Source organism: Colobus angolensis, unplaced genomic scaffold (assembly GCF_000951035.1).
Source record: "Colobus angolensis palliatus isolate OR3802 unplaced genomic scaffold, Cang.pa_1.0 Scaffold2, whole genome shotgun sequence".
Taxonomy (NCBI): Eukaryota; Metazoa; Chordata; class Mammalia; order Primates; family Cercopithecidae; genus Colobus; species Colobus angolensis.
Window position 1 is genome coordinate 12,583,977 of NW_012115154.1, and position 25,162 is coordinate 12,609,138.

The window sequence follows — 25,162 nt, forward strand, 5'->3', positions numbered from 1 at the left end:
CGGCGCTGGGGACTGCGGCCGGCGCCGGGACCTGGAGGGGACGCTGGGGCCGAAGCAGCATGTGACACCGACCAGGTGGGTGCCCTCTTCCCGTCTCGGCCCTGGGCTCCCGGCGGCTGTGGAGCCCGGCGGAGGTGGGGCAGGGCCCGGAAGGAAGAGGAAGCCAGGCCTTCCCCAGGGATCAGCCCCCGCTGGGTCCGGGGCGCAGGCTCCGGAAATGGGGGGTTGGGCCTGCAGGCAGGGCTCGGGGTGTGTGGCTGAGGACCCTGGTGGGGAAGAGGAGAGGAACTGGAGGAAATGTTGCCTAAAAGTTTGCTTCCGGTCGGGTCCCGCCTAGGAAATGGGCACCCTGCCCCCAGACGTTCCCCGGGCCAATAATGAGGGCTCTTTCTTCAAAGTCGGCGCCCTGGGGTAAACTAAGCCGTATCAGAAGGAATAACTGAGATTCCCTTTCTAGGCTGTTCCTTACCTGGAGAGGTTTTATCGGCTCCTTTTCCTTAACCAGGCCGGGGCCTTTCCTTATTTATCTCCGTAGGTATTTGCATACTGTATGAGTCTATGTGTAGCTTCTCTCCGTGTTATCCAAAGCTGTGTAACCTGAAACAGTGTCTCCTGCCCTGCCCCTCACCCCAGTTCCCTACATATGGGGAGCCTCCTAAAGCTTGATGTGAATCACAACATCGCATTCTTAGCAAGGTGGAAATAAGTTATTTAGAGCTGCCGGCTGAGGTAGGGGTGGGGGTGCTAGAATAAGGACTCAGCGCTCTAGAACCGCTGAGCATCTTTTGCAGTTGCCTTCCGGCCAGACTGCCCGAATAGAGGCAATCGTGATACTACGTCATTTCCAGATCTCAGTCCCTTTCTTCCCTTCCTGGATCTTGGGTTCCAAAGACAGATTTGCCCTCCTGTCTACCTAGAAGTGAACTCTGGCCAGGACTCTTGTCTGGTTAAGAGAGAAGGGTGTGTCAAACAGACGAGAGAGGGTGGTTTTCCTTTCGAGCTTCCTTCCTGGCTTGCTCCCCCACTGCACTCCACTGTCTCGCCTTGCATCTTGGGCCTAATCCAGAGATCCCAGCTCCCAGCTCAAAAGCTCCTGATGTGGCCTCTGTCTCAGACATCCTGTTTTATCCACACTTGGAGCATGAGGAAGCTCCTGGTATAGGCCTTAGCAAAATAGGTGTCATTTGTTAACCAATCTGTGGGCCTAAAACTGAAGCCATGGCTAGTGAAGGAGTCCTGAGGAACTGGGAAGATGGGATGAGGGCGTGTCAGTTCTGCATGAGACAGTTGTGCAGGAGGATTGTATGTCATGGTCCTACTGGGGAGGAGAGAGAAATCAGGAGGAGTGTAAAGGAATCCCTCTCATCAACAATATAGCAATTCTCAATAGAGAGAAGAGTCTTCACATATCAGAGGTCCTGAGAAGGTATCGCTGCCTTTAACGCGGTCTGAGGTTCTTTGGCCACATTACCTGTGGTGTCTGTGGGATAGACAGGAATACGTCATTTGTGGTGTCTGGAGAGATCAGTCACTATGTGGTATGGACAGGAATGGTGTCACTCATAGGGTCTTGGGTTCAACAGGAGCAGCATTACTCAAGTGTCAGTGGTGTAGACTCAAACAGGCAACCAACAGTTCTGGTGTAGATAGGGACTGGGTCACTCACAGTGTCTGTGGAGTAAGCAGGAGCTGATGGCTTATAGTGCCTGCAAGGTAGACTGGAATAAAGTCACCCTCAAGGTCTATGTTAATACACAAACATGTCACTCACACTAACATTATCTGTGTGGATGCCACTAGGACCACAGATGAGACTGTGGAGTGTAAGTCAGCATTGATACTAATAATGTTCTCATATACACCATCTGGTCTATCAGGCAGTTGGTGTGACATTTTCAGACATTAGGGAATAGATAAATGTTTATTACAGCTTTCACTGGCATGGTGGGACTTTCCTACAGTGGACAGAACACACGTTGTAGTAGTCAGTGGTCCAGAAAGCTACCCCTATTTTGATATCTTTGTAGTATTGAGGGCAATGATGTCAAACAGTGAATAAAGTCATATATCTATGTGGTGATCTTCTTTTAACCTCAATATTATGTTAGTGGTTTGTAGGTCAGAATATTTGAAATCGACCTTGCTAGAAAATCCAGGAAGCATGGTCCTCAAAAATATATATGGCACTGAGCCTCAGTTCAAAGAATTGGCAGTTTGATTGGGGAGGGGTTGTATCCTTGAAATACAGTGTTGTTTCTAGTGACTAGAAATAGACGAGAGCTCAGGTGTTGGGGGGGGCTCTAGGGAAGATAGTGAGCTCTGTCATACATTGTGTTAAAGGGATGACTTGAAGCTTTGCCTCTCAAGAAGTCACACGTGGGTGAGGTTATGTGGATGCGAAATGTCTGTGGTCTGAAGGAAGGCCATATCCCCATGATCCCATGCCCTGGCTTTGCCTGTACACAGATAAACAGTGATTATTCACCCTCGGTGGAGAAGGAGGTGAGGATGTTTGCACTCTAACATAATGAGCATTGCAAAAAAACTCTCTCCTGATGCCTTTACGTGAGTAAGACCATGATTTACAGATTTCCTTTCACTTTGTCACATTTTAGCTTTGTCATGCCTGATTGCAACAGGATCACTGAGATAGGATCAAGTATAGGGAACGTGGGGTATGTTCTCCCTTTGCAGTAACTGGTGGCTGAGCAGGTGACCACTGATATTTCCAAATGAAAAAAAGATAGTTGGAAACAGTATCAATGGGTTTGCAGAGGCAGGCATGCATGGTGCCACTAGACTGGAACAGAAAATGTCCAGGTAGCACATGGTATTTATAGATATACCCTACATATGGCAGAAACACACATATTTAGAGGCTACTTGTTTTGAGGACGTGATGGTGTATATGGAGGAGAGGGCCTGAGCCATACAGATGTAGGTGAGGAGAGACTACAGGTTTAGTCCCATAGTCTCCTTAGGCAGGAAGGAGCCAAGTTTCAGAAAGTGTCTTACAGTAAGCAAGTATATTATCCGATGTGTGATTGAGAGAATAGGGCCACATCACAGAATCACCCATAGGGATTATACTATTTTGTACTTAAGGGCTAGACATAGGGAGCCAATCACACATGGTGTCAATTAACTGGAAAAGGACATAAAAGTCCTTCTGCCTGTGTACAATTATGTCAGGCATACCTCTTTGCCCCATATAGATGGTATCTGTGTCTCTGGGATGGCCAGAATCTTGTCACATACTACTCTGCAGTGTGCTGGGGACCTGCCTGTTTGGTTATGTCAGGCTCTATTGCAAGAGATTGTAAGGATGGCTCAGAGTGTGTGTGTGTGTGTGTGTGTGTGTGTGTGTGTGTGTGTGTGTGTGTGTCTGTGTCTGTACACAGTGGCTCAGCAGGACAGTATTCTGAGCAGATGAGTTTTCAGTTTAAGCCTGGACCGGACAAGAAAGGTGCAGGGTCAGGTGCAGCATTGGGTCCATAGAATTCTGGGGTCTTCTCTGGACTGATGCCCTGCCAGCTTTCTTTCAGTGGAAACTCTAAGTGCTTACAGTAGACTTAAGTCAAGCGACTTTGCTTCAGGTTTGCTCACACCATTCGCTTAGGAGATTTGAGCAAGGGTCTAGGGTCTTTGACCTTTAGTTTCTTCATCTGTAAATTGAGCAAAGTTTCTGTGTGTCTCTGAAGGTCCTTCCGGCTTTATGAATCCTATGCTTTTCTCTTACATTTATTCTCTCTCTCTCAGATCAACAGTATTGACGATAGCCACCATTTCTATGACCCTTAAAGATAACAGTGTACATTTTTATGTTGTTTAATCTTTACTAGAACTGTGAAGGAGTCCTTTTATCTCCTTTTTTAAAGATAAGAAATTGGATGTTCAAATAATTAAATGGTTTCTACAATTGTCTTAAAACCAGCAAAGATACCAAAGAGGCACAACCAAACACTGAGCCACACTCTTTTTACTCTGTATTCTTCCACCATTCATTCATGCAATACATCTTTATTGAGGACCAGCTAAGCTTCAGGCAGAGGGGGTTATATGGCAGTGTTTGTGCCTTCATGGTGATCATGATCTAGCCTGGAGAACAGACATTAAATATGGCATGACAAGTGCAAGGTGTGTTTGAGGAGAAGCAAAGGATTATCTGTTGCAAAAGAGGATTCCAGGCAGAGGAGCAGTGTCTGCAAAGGCCTACAGGTGAGAGACAGAGAGAAAAGTGAGCTAAAGACACTGAAAGCCAGTGGGAGAGGGGGGATGGGGGCAGGGACAGATGGTGAAAGGTGAATAAGCTGCTGGAGAAGAAGGCTTGTGCAGGGTGTATAGCCCATGCTGAAGATTTAGATTTCATCTCAAGAGCATTCAGAGGTTACAGAAGAATCTAAGCTGGAAGTGGTGCTTTTGAAGCTCACTTAGGTACTGTATGGAGAACAGATGTAATAGCACAAAATGAGTGGAGGCCAGCACCCAAGCTGTGGCTGGGTGCAGTGGCCAGGTGAGGCAGTAGTAGCATGCACCAGTGGAGACGGATGGGACAGAACTGGACAGTCTTAAGGGATATTTAGCAGATGAGGTCAATAGCACATGGCGATTGATTAGATATGGGGAATCTGGGCCAGGAGGGAAACAAGAATTTTATTTTATTTTATTTTTATTTATTTATTTAATTATTTATTTAGAGACAGGGTCTCACTCTGTCACCCAGACTGGAGTGCAGTGATGTAATCTTGGGTCACTGCACCCTCTGCCTCCTGGGCTTAAGGGATCTTCCCATCTCAGCCCCTGAGTAGCTGGGACTACAGACACGTGCCACTATGCTCCACTAATTTTTGTATTTTTTATAGAGACAGGGTTTCACCATGTTTTCCAGGCTGGGCTCAAACTCCTAGATTCAAGCAATTGACCTGTCTCAGCCTCCAGGGTGTCGGGAGTATATATGTAAAGTGCATTGGGAAACTCAGTTTCTCATCTGTAAAATGGGCAGAATAATGGTACCCATCTTATATGATGACTCTTAGATGTATGGCATATACATATTTAAAGAAGTGTTTCATTATTTTTAGTGATATGTATGCAGGAAAATCTTACTGTTTCAGAATGAAAAATAAGAAAAATTAATTTGGTATGTATACAGCTCTAAATGTTTAAAGTTCTGTGTAAACTGTTAACCATTATTTTAGGAAAAGGTGGGCATTTTCCATTGAAGTAAAAGGATCACATTTTATTCTGGCCTGAATTTTATTCTTTATGTGAAAAATATTTATTAAACACTTAGTTTAGGCCAGTATTAGGCTAAGTGTGGATCATTGAGCAAGTCATAGTTCTTAATCTCATAAATTTTACCATCTATTGGTTGCAATAGAGGGTAAATCAAAATACACATATCATTATATAATTATAATTATATAAATGCTACAAAGGAAAAGTAACTGAATTATAGTTGCAAAGTGCTACAAAGAGAGGTACAGTTTAACCTAGTTAAAAGATCAGGGGAGGCCGGGTGTGGTGGCTCACACCTATAATCACAACACTTTGGGAGGCCGAGGCAGGCGGATCATGAGGTCAGGAGATCGAGACCATCCTGACCAAAATGGTGAAACCCCATCTCTACTAAAAATACAAAAATTAGCTGGGTGTGGTGGCGCACACCTATAGTCTTAGCTACTCGGGAGGCTGAGGCAGGAGAATCGCTTGAACCTGGGAGGTGGAGGTTGCAGTGAGCTGAGATTGCACCACTGCACTCCAGCCTGGGTGACAAAGTGAGACTCTGTGTCAAAAAAAAAAATTGGGGGAAACTAAAGGGGTCAAACCAGGAAAATGTAATACTACAAGTAACAAGAGAATATTTCTAACCTCAGTAGTGTCAAATACTGACAAGAACTACCCAAAATGAAGATCCGTAGGGTCTTCTTTGGAATTAACAACATGTAAATTGTAGGGAATATTGACAGAATACTGTTTATCAAAGCCGGGTTGGAGGCACGTGGGATGTGAGAGTATGAAGACAGCAGATAAGAGCAACTCCTTCTAGTCATTTGAAAGATGAGAAGAATGCGGGAATGCTTCCATACCCCAGGGGTTGTTCAGCAGGGATGTTGAAAGTATGAGTGCACAGGGCTCCTGGGGAAGCAGGCTAGAAGTGACAGAGAGTGGAAAGGAGGGATACATCTTTTCCTGACTGAGGGCGGAAGACAGAAAGAGTGGAAATACAGGTTGCTTTGGATCGCTAGAAATTGAGGTGAGAGAAACCCAGTTCCATCAGTTTCTATTTTCTTTGCAAAATAGGAGATGAGGTGTTCTGCTGGAAGTGAGAGAAAAGGCAGGAAGGTTGAAATCCAAAGACAGGAAGGTCAAAAGAATTCATGAGAAGAGTTCGTACGGATACTGAGGCCAAGGGGAGAGTAAGATGATGCAGAAGTCACCCTTCTGTGGTCCTCCTTGAAGGTGGTAACGTGTGTAGTTCCACACTAAATCCAATAAGGCGGTTATCATCCCACTTTACAACAGCTGCCTCTAGAATTGGAAACAAAGCTGTTGGTTAGTTACAATGCTGTAGTAGACACTGTGGAAAACAGAAAGATGAGTAAACTCCAAACCCTCTCTAAGGAAGATGAAACCATAGCACCTCGCACATTGGGTATCATAGTCTGGCCTATTTTAACTGATGTCCACAGCTTAAGAGGAAGACCCCTCCTGACACTGCTTCTCCGGCCTCATAGATCTGGGGTGTGTCCTGTGCTGTGTCTGGGAGTTATATGAGGCTGAGTCACTCCTAGTGTCCGAAGAGTAGACAGGGAGAGACAGAAGATGACATAATGGAGTCTAGAGAGAACTGACAACGGGAAGCTGCTTGGCACTCTCTGCCAATGGTCCTCTGCTCTAATTTAATTGTTCATTATGACCTGTTTCCCTCACAAGACCACAGGCTCCATGACGACAAGATCTTTATCTCATTCACTATTGAATGCCCCACACTTAACAGGGTCACTAGGAAAATATTTATGAAATAAATACATCAATGACACGTTTTATAGAGCCTATTGCTTATTTTGTTGAGAACCTGTTGTCTCAAAGACTGACCCTAAATGGAACCAAATAAATGCATCACTCTTCTTTTTTACAGTCTCTTCCTCTGATAGGTAAAAGCAGTTATTAGAAACCTTTGTCTTTGATTCCTCCTTAGGACTCAGCCCTGATGGAGGCTGAGGAGGCCCAGCATGGAGCCTCTCCTCCCATCCCTGCCACAGTGGAACTCAGCATTATCCCTGAGGCTCCCATGAGGAGCAGCCACGTGTCCGCCCTGGGGCTTGAAGCTCAAGAAGATGAGGACCCATCCTATAAATGGAGAGAGGAACACAGACTCTCAGCAACCCAGCAGAGAGAGTTAAGGGATGTGTGTGATTATGCGGGTGAGACGATGCCCTCTTTTCCCAAGGAAGGTTCTGCAGATGTGGAGCCCAATCAGGAAAGCCTTGTGGCTGAGGCCTGTGACACTCCGGAACGCTGGGAGGCAGCACCCCAGAGCCTGGCAGGCCGACAAGCAAGGACTGTAGCTTCCCCAGAGCTCTGGGCCTGCCCCATTCAGAGTGATCATCTAGATATGGCCCCATTTTCCAGTGACCTGGGAAGCGAAGAAGAGGAGGTGGAATTTTGGCCAGGACTTACTTCTTTGACATTGGGATCTGGACAGGCAGAAGAAGAAGAGGAAACCTCTTCAGATACCTCTGGTCGGACCAGACTTTATTCTCCCTGCGAAGAGCATCCTGAAGAGACCAACCAGAGTGAAGGCTCTGAAAGTGGGACTATCAGGCAGGGGGAAGAGCTGCCATCCGAGGAGCTTCAGGAAAGTCGAGGGCTCTTGCATCCCCACGAGGTCCAAGTTCTGGAGGAGCAGGGGCAGCAGGAAGCAGGATTTCGGGGGGAAGGAACTCTGGGGGAGGCTGTTTGTGCTGATGGGCTGTTGGGGGAGGAACAGATGATAGAGCAGGTTAATCGAGAAAAGGGAGAACAGAAGCAAAAACAGGAACAGGTACAAGATGATGTGATGCTTGGGAGACAAGGAGAAAGAGCGAGGCTCACTGGGGAACCAGAGTGTCTGAATGATGGTGAGTGGGAGCAGGAGGATATGGAGAGAAGGGCTCAGGGTCAGGGAGGTCCAGAACAGGGAGAAGGGAGAAAGAGGGAGCTGCAGATGCCGGAAGAGAATAGGGTGGACTCTCAGGACGAGAAGAGTCAAAGCTTTGTGGGAAAGTCAGAGGAAGTAACCGGAAAACAAGAAGATCATGGTCTAAAGGAGAAAGGGGTACCAGTCGGTGGGCAGGAGGAGAAAGAGCCAGGGAGTTGGGATGGGGGCAGGCTGGGGACAATGGGAGGAGTGAGGAGCAGGGAAGAGGAGAATGAGCATCATGGGCCTTCGATGTCCACTCTGGTAGCCCCGGAGGACTCTCCTCACTGTGACCTGTTTCCAGGTGCCTCATATCTCGTGACTCAGATTCCCAGGACTCAGACAGAGTCCAGGGCTGAGGAACTGTCCCCTGCAGCTCTGTCTCCCTCGCTAGAGCCCATCAGATGCTCTCACCAGCCCATTTCTCTATTGGGCTCCTTTTCGACTGAGGAGTCACCTGACAAGGAAATAGCTCAAAACAGCCAGCAAGAGGGATCCAGGCTGAGGAAGGGAACAGTGTCCAGCCAAGGGACTAAGGCAGTCTTTGCCAGTGCATCTGTGACTCCTCCAAGGACACCAGATTCAGCTCCTTCCAGTCCTGCTGAAGCCTCCCCCATCACACCTGCCTCGGTATCTGCCAGGCCCCCAGGTGCCTTTCCCAGGAGGGAAATCTCTTGTGCTGCACATGCTTCAGAAACTGCCGGCGCCCCTCTCTCAATGGATGACCCACCTCCCCGGGGAACTTCGGAGATGTGCCCAGCTACCCTCCATGGCTTCCCCTGTGCCGGGGCCAGCCCTCCCAGGCCCCCAGCCAACTCCACAGGCCCCGTCCAGTACTTACGGAGTGACTCCTTCCCCGGTTCTCACAGGACAGAGCAGACTCCAGACCTGGTGGGAATGTTACTTTTCCACTCCCACTCCGAGCTGCCCCAGAGGCCCCCCAAACCTGCCATCTACAGCTCTGTGACCCCAAGAAGGGACAGAAATAGTGGTAGGGACTGCGGCACCGTTTCAGAATCCCTTACTGCCTTATCCACTCTGAAGCAGGACTCTCAAGGATCCATCTCAAATCTAGAGAGGCCCAGCAGCCAGCCCTGGGGCTCCCCACATAACCCAGCCTTTTCCACAGAGTCTCCCGCCTATGGTTCTTCCCCATCCTTTGTCTCCATGGATGTGAGGATCCACGAACCTCTGCCCCCTCCTCCCCCAGAGAGGAGGGACGCCCATGCCCCCGTGGTGGAGAGAGATGGCCATTCACGTGTGCTGGTTCCCACACTGAAGCAGCATAGCCACCCTCCTCCACTGGCCCTAGGTTCAGGGCCATATACCCCCCATAAAGGCCCACTTCCCCAAGCCTCTGACCCGGCTGTGGCCAGGCAGCACCGGCCTCTGCCATCTACCCCAGACAGCTTCCACCATGCTCAGGTCACCCCCAGGTGGAGATACAACAAGCCACTACCCCCTACCCCTGATTTGCCACAACCCCACCTTTCTTCCATTTCTGCTCCTGGTATCTCGAGGATCTACAGGCCTCTACCCCCGCTACCCATCATAGACCCTCCCACCGAACCACCCCCATTACCCCCAAAGTCCAGGGGGAGGAGCAGGAGCACGCGGGGAGGACATATGAACTCAGGGGGTCATGCTAAAACAAGACCTGCTTGTCAAGACTGGACAGTCCCCATCCCCACCTCTGCTGGACGCACCTCCTGGCCCCCGGCCACAGGTAGATCAACAGAGTCTTTCACTTCCACCAGCAGGAGTAAGAGCGAAGTGTCCCCTGGCATGGCTTTCAGCAACATGACAAACTTCCTATGTCCCTCTTCCCCTACCACTCCCTGGACTCCGGAGCTCCAGGGACCCACCCCTAAGGATGAAGCAGGAGTCTCAGAACACCCTGAGGCCCCTGCAAGAGAACCTTTGAGAAGGACAACCCCTCAGCAAGGAACCAGTGGCCCAGGGAGGTCCTCTGTGAGCCAAGCAAGGCAGCCAGAAAAACCCAGCCATCTGCACCTGGAGAAGGCGTCCAGCTGGCCCCACAGGCGGGACTCAGGGAGGCCACCAGAGGACAACAGTGGACAGGCTGTGGCTCCTAGTGAGGGGGCCAGCAAGCACAAGGGCTGGAGCCGGCAGGGCCTGCGCAGACCTTCCATCTTGCCTGAGGGCTCTTCAGGTGAGCAAGGACCAGGACCACAGTGACACATCAGACCAGGCTTTTCCCAGCTCTTCCCACCTTATCCCATCTTCTGTCCTCAGGGTTCCTAACATTCCCTCTGCTGGCTTCACTCACACGTGTGCCTAACCTCAACACAGAGCCCCGAAACGCCCTCCAAGCTCCTTGGGATGCTCTTCCTTTTTCCCCTCTATCTCCCTGTCTCTCTCTCAACCAGCACCTTCTTTGGATGTCCCAAGGTTGTTTTGGACTCCCCTCTACTCTTCAGTTAACAGTCCCCGGCTTGCTCTCCTCCTGGGTGGTAGAAAAGTCTTCCTGTACTTGTCCAAGTCCCATCCTGACCCGTGGCTGGGGACGTCGCTGGTACTGGTCTCCTTCACACTCTCTGCTTTGCCACTTTCTTCCTTCCCAGTTTCCCAGTAGAGCCCATTTTCCCTTCTGGACCCCTACATCTCCTGCTCTAGGTCTTACCTTCTTTGGCTGTCTCTATCCCTCTGAAATCTCAGTTATCTTCTGCATTTCCACTTTCAGGTTCAAGAGGTCCAGCCATGGAGAAACATCTGGGACCCTCGGACACTGTTGTTTTTCGGTGAGTCACCCTCTCCCCTGACAGCCACATGGACTCTCTTTACTTGGGATACTGAGATCCCCTCATGAGAATTTCAGTTGATAAAGGTTCTGACACCCTGAATGGCTCATTCCTGTTTCTTCCGGGTGTAAGGAGGAGAAGAGAGAGATGCCGGGATACCAGGGTAGGGAGATTGTCTTTATCTACCTCATTCGGTCAGCTGAGCCTACAAGTCATCTGTCCTCCCAAGCCCTATGGCCATGAACTAAACCCAAAAAAGCTCCATGTTAGCCCAAGTGGGTCAAGCTGCAACTCTCCTCTCCGGGGGATTTGGTCTTGATGTCTCCCAGCACACATCCCATAGGTTAGAGACTTTGTCCCCCACAGTCATCCGGGGTTCTCTGTGTCTAATAGCCAGTAGGTACTCCAGAGCCCTTCTTTACTCCACAGGGAGAAAAAACCAAAGGAGGTGATGGGAGGCTTTTCAAGACGCTGCTCCAAGCTCATCAACTCCTGTGAGTACCTTGACATGGAACTATAGACCCAGGTGGGCATTCTGCCCAGCACTGGAGAGGGGCTTGTGACTGTCAGCAGCGGGGTGGGAATGTCCCTAGCGAGAAGGCATTGCAGAAGATCTGTTTCCCAACCTCCACTCACGTCCCTTCTTCCTGCTTCTCTTCCTTCCCATGCTTCTTTGCCCTGTAGCCCAGCTGCTTTACCAGGAGTATAGTGATGTTGTCCTGAATAAGGAGATCCAGAGCCAGCAGCGGCTGGAGAGCCTATCTGAGACACCCGGGCCTAGCTCTCCGCGGCAGCCTCGGAAGGCCCTGGTCTCGTCGGAGTCGTACCTGAAGCGGCTCTCCGTGGCCTCCAGCGGCTCCCTCTGGCAGGAAATCCCCGTGGTGCGCAACAGCACCGTGCTGCTCTCCATGACTCACGAAGACCAAAAGCTGCAAGAGGTACTGGGCAGGCCTTGGTGGGGAGGGGGCTATAGAAAAGATGACAAGGTCTCGTGTGCTAGCATCCTTCTCTCCCGCTCACCACTGCCACCAAGAGTTGGCTGTCCCCACCACACAGGCGCGTGTACATGCCACAGCTGTGGGTCATGTCCATTCTGAAGAAGTTGAATTGTTTTCTGGATTTCACCACCTCCCCTTTTATCCTCACCTCCTCATGCCATAGGCCACTTACTCCTACCTGCTGTTGGTCTGGGCTATACAGGGTGGCCATTGCCTCTGAATTTGTGTGGAGGAATGTGGAGTTAATCCCATCATCACTGCTGTTTCAGGGTAGAGGAAAGCTTCCCTTTTCAACCAGGGTTTCAGGCTACACTACAGTTTTCCTCTTTAGCCAAGGCACATTCAGGGGCTCTTTGTTGGGTCCCTTGAAGAGGGCCCCTTGCAGCTGTCCTGTGGTCCATCAATCTGACAGGGGCCTTAGAATGATCGTCAGTCCCTGCTTGGTTGTTACTCCCAACAGCAAGACTGAACTAGAGGCTGTTTGCCTGATTCTAAGCTATTACCATTAGTAACTTTTACACGGAGAATGCCTCTTAATAATTTGTCTGAAATATGGGGTAAAACCTTTCTTCCCAGAAAGACCATATGGAACAATGGAATAGAAAAATGTTTAAGAAATTAGGTTCAGGAAGAAATGGCCTGGATATGAAACCCACTTTTTTTTTTGAATTATTAATTTATTAGAGACAGGGTCTTGCTCTGTCACTCAGGCTGGAGTACAGTGGTACAATCATTGTTCACTGCAGCCTCAACCTCCTGGGCTCGAGCAGTCCTCGCGCCTCAGCCTCCCAAGTAGCTAGGACTACTGGTATGTGCCACTATGCCTAGCTGATTTTTTAATTTTTTGTAAAGATGTGTCTCATTATGTTGCCCAGTTGTCTCGAACTCCTGGGCTGAAGCAGTACTCCTGCTTCGGCCTCCCAAAGTGCTGGAATTACAGGCATGAGCCGCTGAGCCCAGCCGCAGAGCCCACTTTAATATTTCCAATTTACCTTTGGCCAAACGATGTGATCTTTCTAAGCCTCGGTTTCCTCATTTGTAAAACTGAGATACAAACAGTTACCACAAGAATCAAGAAACATGAATGCCTGGTACATAGTAATTTCTCAAAAAATGTTGACTTTTCATTTTAAGTAAGCCAGACCTAGGTTTGAAACATGACTTCACCATTTACTAGCTTAGGCAGCCTTATAACTTCACTAAATCTCAGTTTCCTCACTTGCAAATTGAGGATAATAATGCCTACCTTTCAGGGTTGCTGAATGGTTTAAATGAAATAATGCATATCTAATTTAGCAATAATGTTTGATGTATAGTTTGATAAATATTAGTGCCATACTCTCTGCCTTTCAGAGGCAGGGAGGAGTAAAATTTGGGCCAGGAGGACTTATGGATAGACAATGCTTTTACCAAGTCAGAGACAGAATACATTTTTAGACTTTGCAAAGTTCAGACTTGAGAGCCCTGTTCTGGCTGCAAATTTTTAAGTACAGAGAAGATATTTAGAAAATAACTGATCTTCCCCATATTTGTTGACCAAACAATGGGAGATGACACGAGTTCTAGCTCTCTTTTACCAACTCCAGCATACTGGGAAGTCCATCGGGGCTCCTATTCCAGCCCTGGTCTCGTGTTTGTGAGAAGAAAGGGCTTTACATGTCTATCTCTTAAACACACATAATTCATTTTATAAAGTAGCCCCTCTGGGGTCCACGAAGTACTTTCACAGACTCCATTTCTTTTGACTGTCGCGTCTTCCACAGTGAGATGGGGGTCACTATATCCACATAAAAGGACAAGAAAAGTGAGATTCAGAGAGGTTAAATGAACTACCCAAAGTCAGTCGTGTAGTGAATGTTAGAGCAAGGATGCAAATGAGCCTTCAGTGTCCCTGGTCAGGGCTGTTGTATGGGAGGGTCATCTGGCTGTGTCGTTGGTCATCCAAGTCATCACCAGGGTGTGTGTGTCTCCTTTCTCTTTTCTATCCAGGCATCTCCCTTGAGGCCTCGTGCTTTTCATCCAAGCTAGAGGCATGGTCATGAGTCATGGCGCACCTTGCTGGAACCTCCAGACAAGTTCTCACATGCTGGGCATGCATTAAACCACAGCTGCGCCATCTTGTTCTCAAATATCCTGCTTCTGTCTCCTGCTTCTCATCCGTCCTCAAACCTCAAACTGAGCTCATCACCTTCATCGCCTAAATCTATGCCTTTTTCAAAGTTCTCTGGCTCAGTAAATTACTCCATCATTCACTCAGGTGCCCGACTCAAAAAGCTTTTGCTTGAGTACAAAACATTAGCTTTGAACTGTCCTTCTCTTTAAGGCTCCATTTCTAGCAAATAATCCAACCCTTCTAATTCTACCTCATAAATAATTATAAAATTAATCTACTTCTCTTCAGCTCCATGGCTATTCAGGCCTTCATCTCTCATGTGGAATTATTACAACAGTTTCTTAACATGGCTCTTGCTTCTTTTCATCTTTTATTCTCATTCTGCTTAGAAATATGTTTATAAAAAACAGCCTGGGCGCAACAGCTCACACCTCTAATCCCAGCACTTTGGGAAGCCAAGGAGGGTGGATCAACTGAGCCTGGCCAATATGGTGAAACCCCGTCTCTACTAAAAATACAAAAATTAGCTGGGCGTGGAGGTGCACACCTGTCATCCCAGCTACTCAGGAAGCTGGGGCAGGAGAATCGCTGGAACCTGGGACACGGAGGTTGCAGTGGGTTGAGATCATGTCACTACACTGCAGTCTGGGTGACAGAGCAAGACTCCATCTCAAAAAAAGAAAATAATAATAACTTGATAAAAAACAAATCTGGTTAAGTTATTCTCCTATGTAAAGCCTATTTTCATTGTCCCATTGTCTTAAGTCCAAACAATTTTACATTGTTTACATTACCCTTAAGGCCTCCTGGACTGCTGCAACTTCATCTGTTGCCACTACTGCTGTACACTTGGTTCAAAAAATGCTCAATTTAGTTTAGTTAGTTTGTTTATTTGTTTTGAGATAGGGTCTCACTCTGTCGCCCAGGCTGAAATGCAGGGGCGCGATCTTGGCTCACTGTAACCTCACCTCCCAGGCACAAGCAATCCTTCCGCCTCTGCCTCTCAAATAGCTGGGACTACAGGTGCATGCCACCATACCTGGCTAATTTTTGTATTTTTTGTAGAGACAGGGTCTCTCTCTGTCGCCCAGCCTGGTCCTGAACTCCCGGACTCAAGCGATGCACCCACCTCAGCCTCCCAAAGTGTTGGGATTATAGGCGTGAGCCACTGCGCCCAGTCTACTTAGTTTTTTTAATATAGATTTTATTGTGTATATTCAAGATATACAACATGATGTTATGGGATACATATAAATAGTAACACAGTTACCCTAGTGAAGCAAATTAACATATTCATCTGATTTTGTTATTCATTTTTTGTTCTTGTTTTTGTGTTAGTTAGATTTCTGGAAAGCATAGTTTTCTTACACCTTTGAAGGACTGTACCTGTGCTTCAACCCCAGATTAAATCCTACTCAAATGCTCTTCCCCTCTCCCGGCAGATCAACCAAGGTTCTGGTGTGACTGTGAACCATAAAAGAATCTTGCCCACCGCTCTACCCCTAAAACATTACACAGTGGCTGGCATATTCCAGGGGGTAAATAAAATTCTTAGTTAATCTTCCTCATCTCCAACCTCCTAGGTCAAATTTGAGCTGATCGTGTCAGAGGCCTCCTATCTGCGGAGTCTAAACATAGCTGTGGATCATTTCCAACTTTCAACCTCACTCCGGGCCACACTTTCCAACCAGGAGCACCAATGGCTCTTCTCTCGTTTACAGGATGTGCGAGACGTCAGCGCCACGTGAGACCCCCCCTTCTCTCAAATCCCACTCACTCAGCCTCGCTGTTGTGAGGCTTTAAATGTTCCATTGTTTTTTCCCCCCGTTAGAAACCCTCTCATTTTCTTATGAGATGGGATGAAATTGGGCCTCAGTTTCTTCCATGATTCCTGATGGCTGTAGGAAAAGGAATAGCTAGAAGAGGAGAGGGCCTGTGGGTGGATAGATCCATTAACGGAGAAGTAAATGAGCAGTATTTCCTGGGTGGAGGTGTTGGATGACTGTGGTCATGCACTGCATTGGAGATGAGGTGGAAACACCATCTAAAGATCAGAAAACCTGAACAGGTCAAAAGAAGAATGAGAAATGGAATATTAGAATAAAAGTGTTATATTAGGCTCAAACTCGGGACAGTTTTGGAGAGAATTCTAGTGCATAGCAAGGAGCACAGAGTAAAGGAGAGTCAATAGAAGTTACTGGCTAATGGAGTGAAGAAGTCACCAGCTCTGTGTACATCCGGGGCCAGTCAACTGCTTAACTGAGGCCCAGAAGTCTCATGAGACTTGTTTAAATCCTGTACAGGTTCCTTTCAGACCTGGAAGAGAACTTTGAGACCAATATCTTCTCCTTCCAAGTATGTGATGTAGTCCTGAACCATGCCCCAGACTTCCGCCGGGTCTACCTGCCTTATGTCACCAACCAGACCTATCAGGAACGCACCTTCCAGAGCCTGATGTGAGACTCATCCTCCATTCAATCCCCATGTAGGCCTGCAGTGACCATGCACCAGTCCCCAGCCCAGCAGGCTATCCCAAGAGCACACTTCCCCATCCCGCCCTCCGTGTTGGTTCCCCCAACCATCACATCTGAGCACCCTGTACACCAGCTCCCACCGCTCTTTCCCAACCCACAGATATTCCACTGAGCTCCCTTCCCCGCACCTTCATTGCATCCCCATTTCTCCCCACATCCCCCCTCCCCTAAGGCTCGCTCTCCATGCAGGAATAGCAACAGCAATTTCCGAGAGGTCTTGGAGAAGCTGGAGAGCGACCCCGTCTGCCAGCGCCTTTCCCTCAAGTCCTTTCTGATTCTGCCCTTCCAACGCATCACCCGCCTCAAACTGCTGCTCCAGGTAGGGCAGATGCTACCTTGATCCTCTCCCCTTAACTCAAAGGGATGCCCTCAGGAAGACCCATAACAAAGGACCAACCATTCTTCTGCCAGATCTCCACATCCTGTCTCCCTGCTACCCACTGCCTGCTTGCTTAGAAATATTTGCTGCTGAAATGTGGTCCCTGGGCTTCTCCATTCACCTGTCCCCAATCATTTCTTCCTGTTTCCCGTTTCTTCTTCCCCTATCACTCCTGCCCACTGTCTGTTCAATAGAACATTCTGAAGAGAACACAGCCTGGCTCCTCGGAGGAGGCAGAGGCCACGAAGGCGCACCATGCCCTGGAGCAGGTAGGCAGCCACCACCTCCAAACTGACCCTCTGACCCTCTGTGTGTTCTTCCCAGAGAGGTCTTCCCCACCTAGGCCCGTGACTCCAGGGAGCATGGGAGGTGGGACCCTGTTGGGAGAGCTCAGCCACCTCCCTGCATCCACCAAACTTCCAAACAGACACACCCCACAGCTACCTGTCCCACACTGAGCACACTCCACATCAAGGGACTGTGCCCTCTCCACCATTGCCCCCACATTCAATCTCATTTTTACTCAGTCCAAGAATGTTCTTCTGGGTCATGCAAAGTTGCCTAGGACTTGTGCTTGATACTGCCTGACCAATTCCAGCCTGGGAGAAATGACCGAGGCTGTCATAACCTATTTACAGATTGCTTGCAGGGGACTCAAAGGTCAAAGCCTCTAACATGGTGCCCTTCCCCTTTCCTCACTCTATGCACCCCTAGCTGATCCGGGACTGCAATAACAATGTCCAGAGTATGCGACAGACAGAGGAGCTAATCTACCTGAGCCAGAAGATTGAGTTTGAGTGCAAAGTGAGTCGGTCCCATGCACGCCATCCCTGCCCATGAACTCCCTCAACGTGTCCTGCAGATGACCCCCTAACCTAGAACCACCTTGCTCACATTATCCCCAGCCCCTCCCCTCATTTCTGCCCAACTTCTGTTCTGTCCTATTTCTGGGAGGCCTACTTCGGTCTCCAAGACATATTGCTAAGTGAAAAGAGAAGGTAAAGAAAAATGTGTGTATTATATCACCTTTGGTATAAAAGTGGGAGGATACAAATACATACAGGTATCTGCTTGTGTGTACATACGGAAACTCTGGAAGGAGAATAAGAAAAAAAGGAATAGTGGTTACCTGAGGACAAGGGGGTGCATTTGAGAAATGGGCAGATAAGAGAGAACTTTTCAGGATGAGCCTTTATAAAACAATGTTTTGGCGCTTGAGTCATTTATTACTTTATCAAATCTCTTTCTAGTCTAATCAAACCTACATAAGTTTGGATCCAAATTTAGGACCAACATCCTTCATCGAAATACAAATCTAAAATAGACATTCCACATTCAAATTCCAACTTAGAACAGATACCATCTTTTTTTTTTTTTTTTTTTTTGACAGAGTCTCACTCTGTCGCCCAGGCTAGAGTGCAGGGGTGCAATCTTGGCTCACTGCAACCTCCACCTCCCAGGTTCAAGCGATTCTCATGCCTCGGCCTCCCGAGTAGCTGGGATTCCAGGTCTGCACTACCATGTCTGGCTGATTTTTGTATTTTTAGTAAAGATGGGGTTTCACCATGGTGGACAAGCTGATCTCCAACTCGTGGCCTCAAGTGATCCGCCCACCTCTGCCTTCCAAAGTGCTGGGATTATAGGCATGAGCCACCACGCCCGTGGTTAGAACAGATACTGTCTTTACACTCCTGAAAAAGAAAGAAAATCCCTTATTCACATACTAAGCATAGACCACACCCTCATCTTTAACCAAACTCCAGCTCCAAGACGCCCCACCTGGTTCTTCTTCTCACCCTCACGTTTGATTCCAACTGCTCACATATCTCTGGTATAATAAAAAATGGCATTGATACCAGACCTGCCTCTAATATTTTAACCTCTAAGACACATACAGTGTTCACTGACTTGTTCCATCACATACCCTGATTGGACTCTTCCATCCCTCCTTCAGTTCAGGCTTCTAGGGCAGAGCTGTCCCACACACTCACTGTCCTGAGTGGGACCATAGGCATCTTCTGTTTGCCTGAGCATACAACCATGGGATCCACACACCAGCGGACAGTAGTAGTTAGAGGGTTCAGAGAGAAAGAGAATCTAAGTGATGGGTTATGAGCCAGAAGGCAGATGTGGAAGAGATGCTTGTTCGAGGTGGAACTTGCATGGAAGTGTCATGGGGAGGAGGGTGGGACCGGGAGCAAACCTCATGCTTCTCCCATACGTGACACTGCCTTCTCTCTCTTCCTCTGCCCTGTAGATATTCCCGCTCATTTCTCAGTCACGCTGGCTGGTGAAGAGTGGGGAGCTGACAGCCTTGGAGTTCAGTGTTTCCCCAGGGCTGCGAAGGAAGCTGAACACACGTCCAGTCCACCTTCACCTCTTCAATGACTGTCTGCTGCTGTCTCGGCCCCGAGAGTCAGTGACTGGAGTGGCAGGCCAGGGCACAAGAGAGGAAGGGGATGAGGCAAGAGGGGGTCGGAAAGGGAGAGAGACAGGTCATGTTCCTAGAAGAGCCCTTCTCAATGGTATAACCCATAGAGCCCAGGTCGTAGCCTAGAGAAGAGAAAAACAAGCCCAAAGCAGAAAGGGGATCCCATCGAACTATGTCATGAGACCACATGGCAGGACATGTACTATGTTATAGACACAGCAAAACGTAGCAAATTAGCTTATCACATTCTCACATCAGTCTATTTCTGGCTTCTTTGGACTGGCCTCAACCTACTATTCTAGAAATACTTAGCTAATTCCAGATCTTAAGTCTCTGGTCTTAAGGTTCTTGGGAAATGTGTATTAATTCTACCTCTTCACCTCTTTAAAGTGGTAATGTATCCATTGCACTAGGTGTGTGGTTTGCCAGACTAGTGACAAAGCCCCGAGGACCCTGGAGCTACCATCTTGGGAGCAAGTTAGGACCATCTTGTGGTTTTTGTGGGAATTTGCAGGCTGTAGATGCAGGGATTTCGAATCCAAGGTTATGAGGGTAGGTGAAGTATGGAAACTAGAATCAGGTTGAAAGGATTTGTATTTTGCAGGGGTAGCCGGTTCCTGGTATTTGACCACGCTCCCTTCTCCTCCATTCGGGGGGAGAAGTGTGAAATGAAGCTACATGGACCTCACAAAAACCTGTTCCGACTCTTTCTGCGGCAGAACACTCAGGGCGCCCAGGCCGAGTTCCTCTTCAGCACGGAGACTCAGTGAGACGGGGCTGGACAGAGGAGTTGGGGATGGGGGAAGATGGGCAGCCTAGAAAAGAAGTGGCACCAAGCCAGAAAATGTGTCCAGAAAACACCCACAGCCTCGTTTAACCCATTCTGGACTGGGGACCACCATAGAGAAATCCAAACGCCTAGAACTAATGGATAACTTGCAGGAGATTGCGGTGGGAGAGGGTACAAAGTCACCACCGAGGCTTAGCATCTATTTTATACTCTTTACTCAAGAAGGACCAGGTCTGTGTGGTATCAGAAAGGAGAAGGACTGGTATGGAGTGAGCAAGGGGTTGGAATACTGATACCTGTGGGCACCTGCCTCCATGCCTGAGGCAGAAACCCTTCTATGCCCCAGCTGGTGCACACAGATGTGAATAAAACAAGTGCCGGGTGACTTTTGCTTTCTGTGCTCCCATCTTCCAACCCAGTCCTCTGTTGACCAGAAATCCATAGTGTTGAGAATGCTTATTTGCTCATGTTTTCAATAATAATAATACAAAATACATTCACACAGACGTACATTTTTGAGAGTATTAATAGTACCTATAAAATCTGGAACACAGTGCCTGCAAGAATGAACATATAAAAGCCTGTAGCTGTTATTGCTATTATAAAAGATATATGAATAGTCGTTTAAAAGTTTGACATATCTAAGCGTTTGAGGATCCCTATGTTGTAGACACTTTTTCAGTTTTGTCCCTTGGAAGATACTTCAGAGTGGGACCGACAACACCTATTCTCATTTATTGAACAGAAGAACTAGTATAGGAGTTTGTGTGCAAAATAGCACATGAGTCAAATAATCAGATGCAGATGCATGTTGTTGGGTTGCTGCTTTGAACAGTGTTCTGGAACAGTAATAGTGTCTGTGCTCAGTTACCTAGGCACAACTGAGCGCAGAGGCAAAGAGAATGTAAAAACCTTCAAATGATTACAAACTTAGGCTTGGATTACACTGTGCAACAACAACAAATAAAATAGACATATCTCCCTGATCTAAGTACTGTTATGAAACAATGTTCATCTCTGAGATATTTGGTTGGAGGGAGACAGGCAAGGGAGTATCAAGAATCATGCAAAATGGTGGAGGGACTCTAAACTGAGATGGACACTTCGCTTAGCACAATTTCCAAACAGAAAATCTATAGACTTTATGACTAACGGACTTTATGCCCCAACTTGGAAGATATGAGAAGCCATAAGGAGGAGAATTCTGGAAAGAAAAGAGGAAAAGTAAAGTGTGACAAGACACATTCACATATAGTTCAAGATTGTGTCATGTTTCCAACCAAAAGGAGTCCTATATAGTTTTGTGGTAGAAGTCGTGGAACTAATAAGTCCTTCCCACAGTCTTTTGCCATCCCCATCCTTGGCCCTCCTCCTACACCCCCAACCGTTGACTCTATGACCCTGCTTTGTTTTCTCAGAAGTGAAAAGCTTCGGTGGATCTCAGCCTTGGCCATGCCAAGAGAAGAGTTGGACCTCCTGGAGTGTTACGGTGAGTGAGGGTCTAAGAGGGAGAGAAAAGCAAGCAGGGTCAGATGCCGCCTTTGGATACAGGGGTTTAAAGGGCTGGGTGGGAACTCTAGGCTTCCATTTACTGATATTCTGTAAAATGTCAGGGTGGAAGATTGGCCTCTAGAGCTTAAATGCCTGAAACATATCGCCTAAAACTGCTCGTCACCATGGCAGTCCCCCTTCCCTATACACGCCCTTCCTTGGGCAATAGTTTGCTCTTTTTAAAAACATTTGTCCCCTTAAGTCTAAGCTGACATTACTTCGCCTAGATTTTACCTGCTTGAAGGTCTTGCGGGGACAGGGGAAGAAAGCCTGATGGTGGTGGGAGGTGTGCAGGAGGATAGCACCCCAGATCTATCTTGACCACACCTCTCCTAAGAGGGTGACCTGAGGTCAGCTACCCCAGGCTTCTGGGAGCCCATGGGGAGCCACAGGCGCACACACATTATGTATGTGTCTGCGTTCACACCAAGACTGGACTCTTATGTCTCTCATGCCAGCCCCACAGTTGGCCTCCAGCAAAGATTTCCTAATTTAAAAACGGAGAATCTGATCTCAACACTGGACCTTTAGTGACTGAAAAGAACAAACAACTACAAGGAACCCTGGGAATGAAGTAGGAGAGCCGTGTAGTAACTGAGCTCTGCTAACTTGCTCTCTGTGTGCTCCGTCTGCTGGCTTCAGTTCCCCAGTGGGTGAGGAGGGCAGGAGCACTCTTCCTCCTTCATTTTGACCTTACGAATGGCCAATGGGGAGGATCTTGAGAAAGCAAATAGTAATGCAGTATTCCGTTTGTTTTACAAGAGAATCAAGGCAGTGTGGTAACATAAAAGAGCCGTAAACCCACACACGATGGAATACTGATAGGCGAAGCATTCTCTGAGGCTTGTTTTCTTGAGCTTCAGCTCTATGGACATGTCCCCTGGTTCTCAAAAACATAGAAATAGAGAAATCCTGAATGTCCTCAAGATTCATCTGATCAACCTTGATCAATAACCATCTTGATCATTGATAGATGAGGAAACTGAAGCTCCAGGGCACTCAGTCTCTTGCTTAGGTCAGACCTGGGACCCCACTGGTTAAGTCTTTCTTGGTTCCACATCTGGTACCTGGAAGAAAATGAAGAATAAGACACAGACTCAGATTTTATAATCCAGTTGGAGAGGCAAAACACGTCCATGTAGCAGGTAGATAAGGGATAAATGCCTTGGCATGAACAAGCAGTCTTAAGAGTTCAGAACCCATTGAAGATTAGAGTCAGGGAGGGTTTCAGAGGGAAGATGGGTCATTAGCTGGATCTCAGGTATTCGAGATGAGGAACTAAAGGTGGTCACAATGTATTTCTCAACCCGTCTCCTCTGGAGAAGTGGAATTTTGGGTCCATTTCATTTCTGGTATGTCTATTTCTTTATTAACCATTTTCAAATTTCCTCTTTTGTCTGTGACTTTCAACAAACCCGTCTCTATCTCAAGTCCTCCACGCCACCCCACTCCAAGTCCCTATCTGTGTTCCAATCCCCTGCGTCTCCTAACCTTTGTTCACACTCTTCTCTTCCAAAGACTCCCCCCAGGTACAGTGCCTTCGAGCCTACAAGCCCCGAGAGAACGACGAGTTGGCACTGGAGAAAGCTGACGTGGTGATGGTGACTCAGCAGAGCAGTGACGGTAAGCGGGAGGATGTGTGAGCAGCAGGCCAGCCACTGCAGGCAGGGCAGCACTGGGAATGTGTTCACTTCCTGCAGCTGCCGTAACAAAGTACCATGGACTGGGTGGCTTATGGCAACAGAAATGCATTCTTTCACAGTTCTGGAGGCAAGAAGTCCCAAATCAAGGTGTGGGCAGTGCCATGCGCCTTTTGAAACCTCTAGGGAGGATGCTTCCATACCTTTTCTGGTCTGGTTGCCCCAGCTGTTCCTTGGCTTGTGACAGGATCCCTCCAATTTCTGCCTCTGCCTTCCTGTGGCTGGCTGCCTTCCTGTGTCTGGGTCCAAGTTCTCCTCCTTTATTTTTTTATTTTATGTATTATTATTATTATTATTTATTTATTTTTTTAGGCAGAGTCTTGCTCTGTTGCCCAGGCTGGTGTGCAGTGGCGCAATCTCAGCTCACTGCAACCTCTTCCTCCTGGGTTCAAGTGTTTCTCCTGCCTCAGTCTCCCAAGTAGCTGCGTAAGCCACCACACCTGGCTAATTTTTGTGTTTTTAGTAGAGATGGGGTTTCACCATATTGGTCAGGCTGGTCTTGAACTCCTAACCTCAAGCAATCCACCCCCCCCTCGGCCTCCCGAAGTGCTGGAATTACAGGCGTGAGCTACCACGCCTAACCCAAGTTTTCCTGCTTTATATAGACACCACTTATACTGGATTAATAGCCACCTTACTCCAGTATGACCTCATCTTAAGTTTATTAATTATATTTGTGACAACCTCATTCCCCATAAGGTCACATTTTGAGGTACGGAGGATTAGAACATCAACATAAATGTTGGGAGGGACATGATGCAACCATAACAGTGGTGAAGGCTCAGGAGTGGACAGCTATAGACTTGGCCATAGCCAGGGCCGCCATGTTAGGACACTTGGAGGCTGGGTTTATGCTGGAGGATCCCCAGTTCACTCAGCCTGAGGATTCAGAAAAGTCTCCAGGAAGGTGATCCAGGGAAGCAAGAGAGCCTTTCCCAGGTAATTCTTCCCACTCACCCTGTGCCCACAGGCTGGCTGGAGGGCGTGAGGCTTTCAGACGGGGAGCGAGGCTGGTTTCCTGTGCAACAGGTGGAGTTCATTTCCAACCCAGAAGTCCGTGCGCGGAACCTGAAGGAAGCTCATCGAGTCAAGACTGCCAAACTACAGCTGGTGGAACAGCAAGCCTAAGTCTTCTCTGAGAGGACTTTCCTGAGCTGAAGAACAAGCTGCTCGTGGCAAGGGCTGGCCCCAGAACCCTGCAAGAGAGGCCTTCTGTGGACAGAGAATTAGGTCTTCTCAAAGCTCAAGGACAAAAGCCAGCTAACCCGGTCCCTCCGCCCAGGCCTCCTTTTGTGCTTTGTGCTTGGTGGAGGGATTTCGAGGGACTTTGCACTGGACGCTGGGAACCTTTTATCATTAAAAAAAAACAAACAAAACAAACAAAAGGGACCCTTGGGGCCTGAGCCAAGGAACTTTCCTTCTACTGCGTTACAGTGCTTAAACATTCTCCCGCCTCCAGGGTGCAGATTCAGAGCTGGCCAGAGTTTCGCTGATGGCCGTATGTTAAACAGAATCTGACCTCAGTCTCCTGGAGGGAGATGTTTAAGAGGGGTTAACACATCAGATGGGAGCGGCAGCCCGGTAACCTCTAAGGTATCTTCCAACCTAGAAGTTCAACATAATTATGGTGCGAGGTCAGTGTGTCTCTGAGATCTATGTCTATTGGTAGCAATGTGAGGGTAATACTCTCTCACTCTAATAAACTTGGCACTTCTCCGAGTA

At 48.0% G+C, this 25,162-nt stretch overlaps 1 protein-coding gene across 1 annotated transcript; it reads left to right on the plus strand.

Annotated features, from left to right (window-relative positions):
* Positions 1-6: 6 nt before the first annotated feature.
* On the plus strand, positions 7-25,162 carry ARHGEF5 (Rho guanine nucleotide exchange factor (GEF) 5). The gene is made up of 15 exons (XM_011941408.1): positions 7-75; positions 7,202-10,355; positions 10,887-10,944; positions 11,374-11,438; positions 11,629-11,882; positions 15,639-15,799; positions 16,359-16,511; positions 16,779-16,908; positions 17,163-17,237; positions 17,683-17,772; positions 19,226-19,383; positions 20,004-20,165; positions 21,608-21,678; positions 23,259-23,363; positions 24,411-25,162. Exons 2-15 carry the CDS (start codon positions 7,214-7,216, stop codon positions 24,566-24,568), a joined length of 4,782 nt encoding a protein of 1,593 aa, XP_011796798.1. The 5' UTR covers positions 7-75; positions 7,202-7,213; the 3' UTR covers positions 24,569-25,162.

Coding starts and splice junctions, on each gene's coding strand:
- ARHGEF5 (XM_011941408.1), top strand. CDS start 7,214: ATGGAGGCTGAGGAGGCCCAGCATGGAGCCTCTCCTCCCATCCCTGCC. Junction 10,356..10,886: donor CTTGCCTGAGGGCTCTTCAG/GTGAGCAAGGAC, acceptor TTCCACTTTCAG/GTTCAAGAGGTCCAGCCATG. Junction 21,679..23,258: donor GGACCTCCTGGAGTGTTACG/GTGAGTGAGGGT, acceptor TCTCTTCCAAAG/ACTCCCCCCAGGTACAGTGC.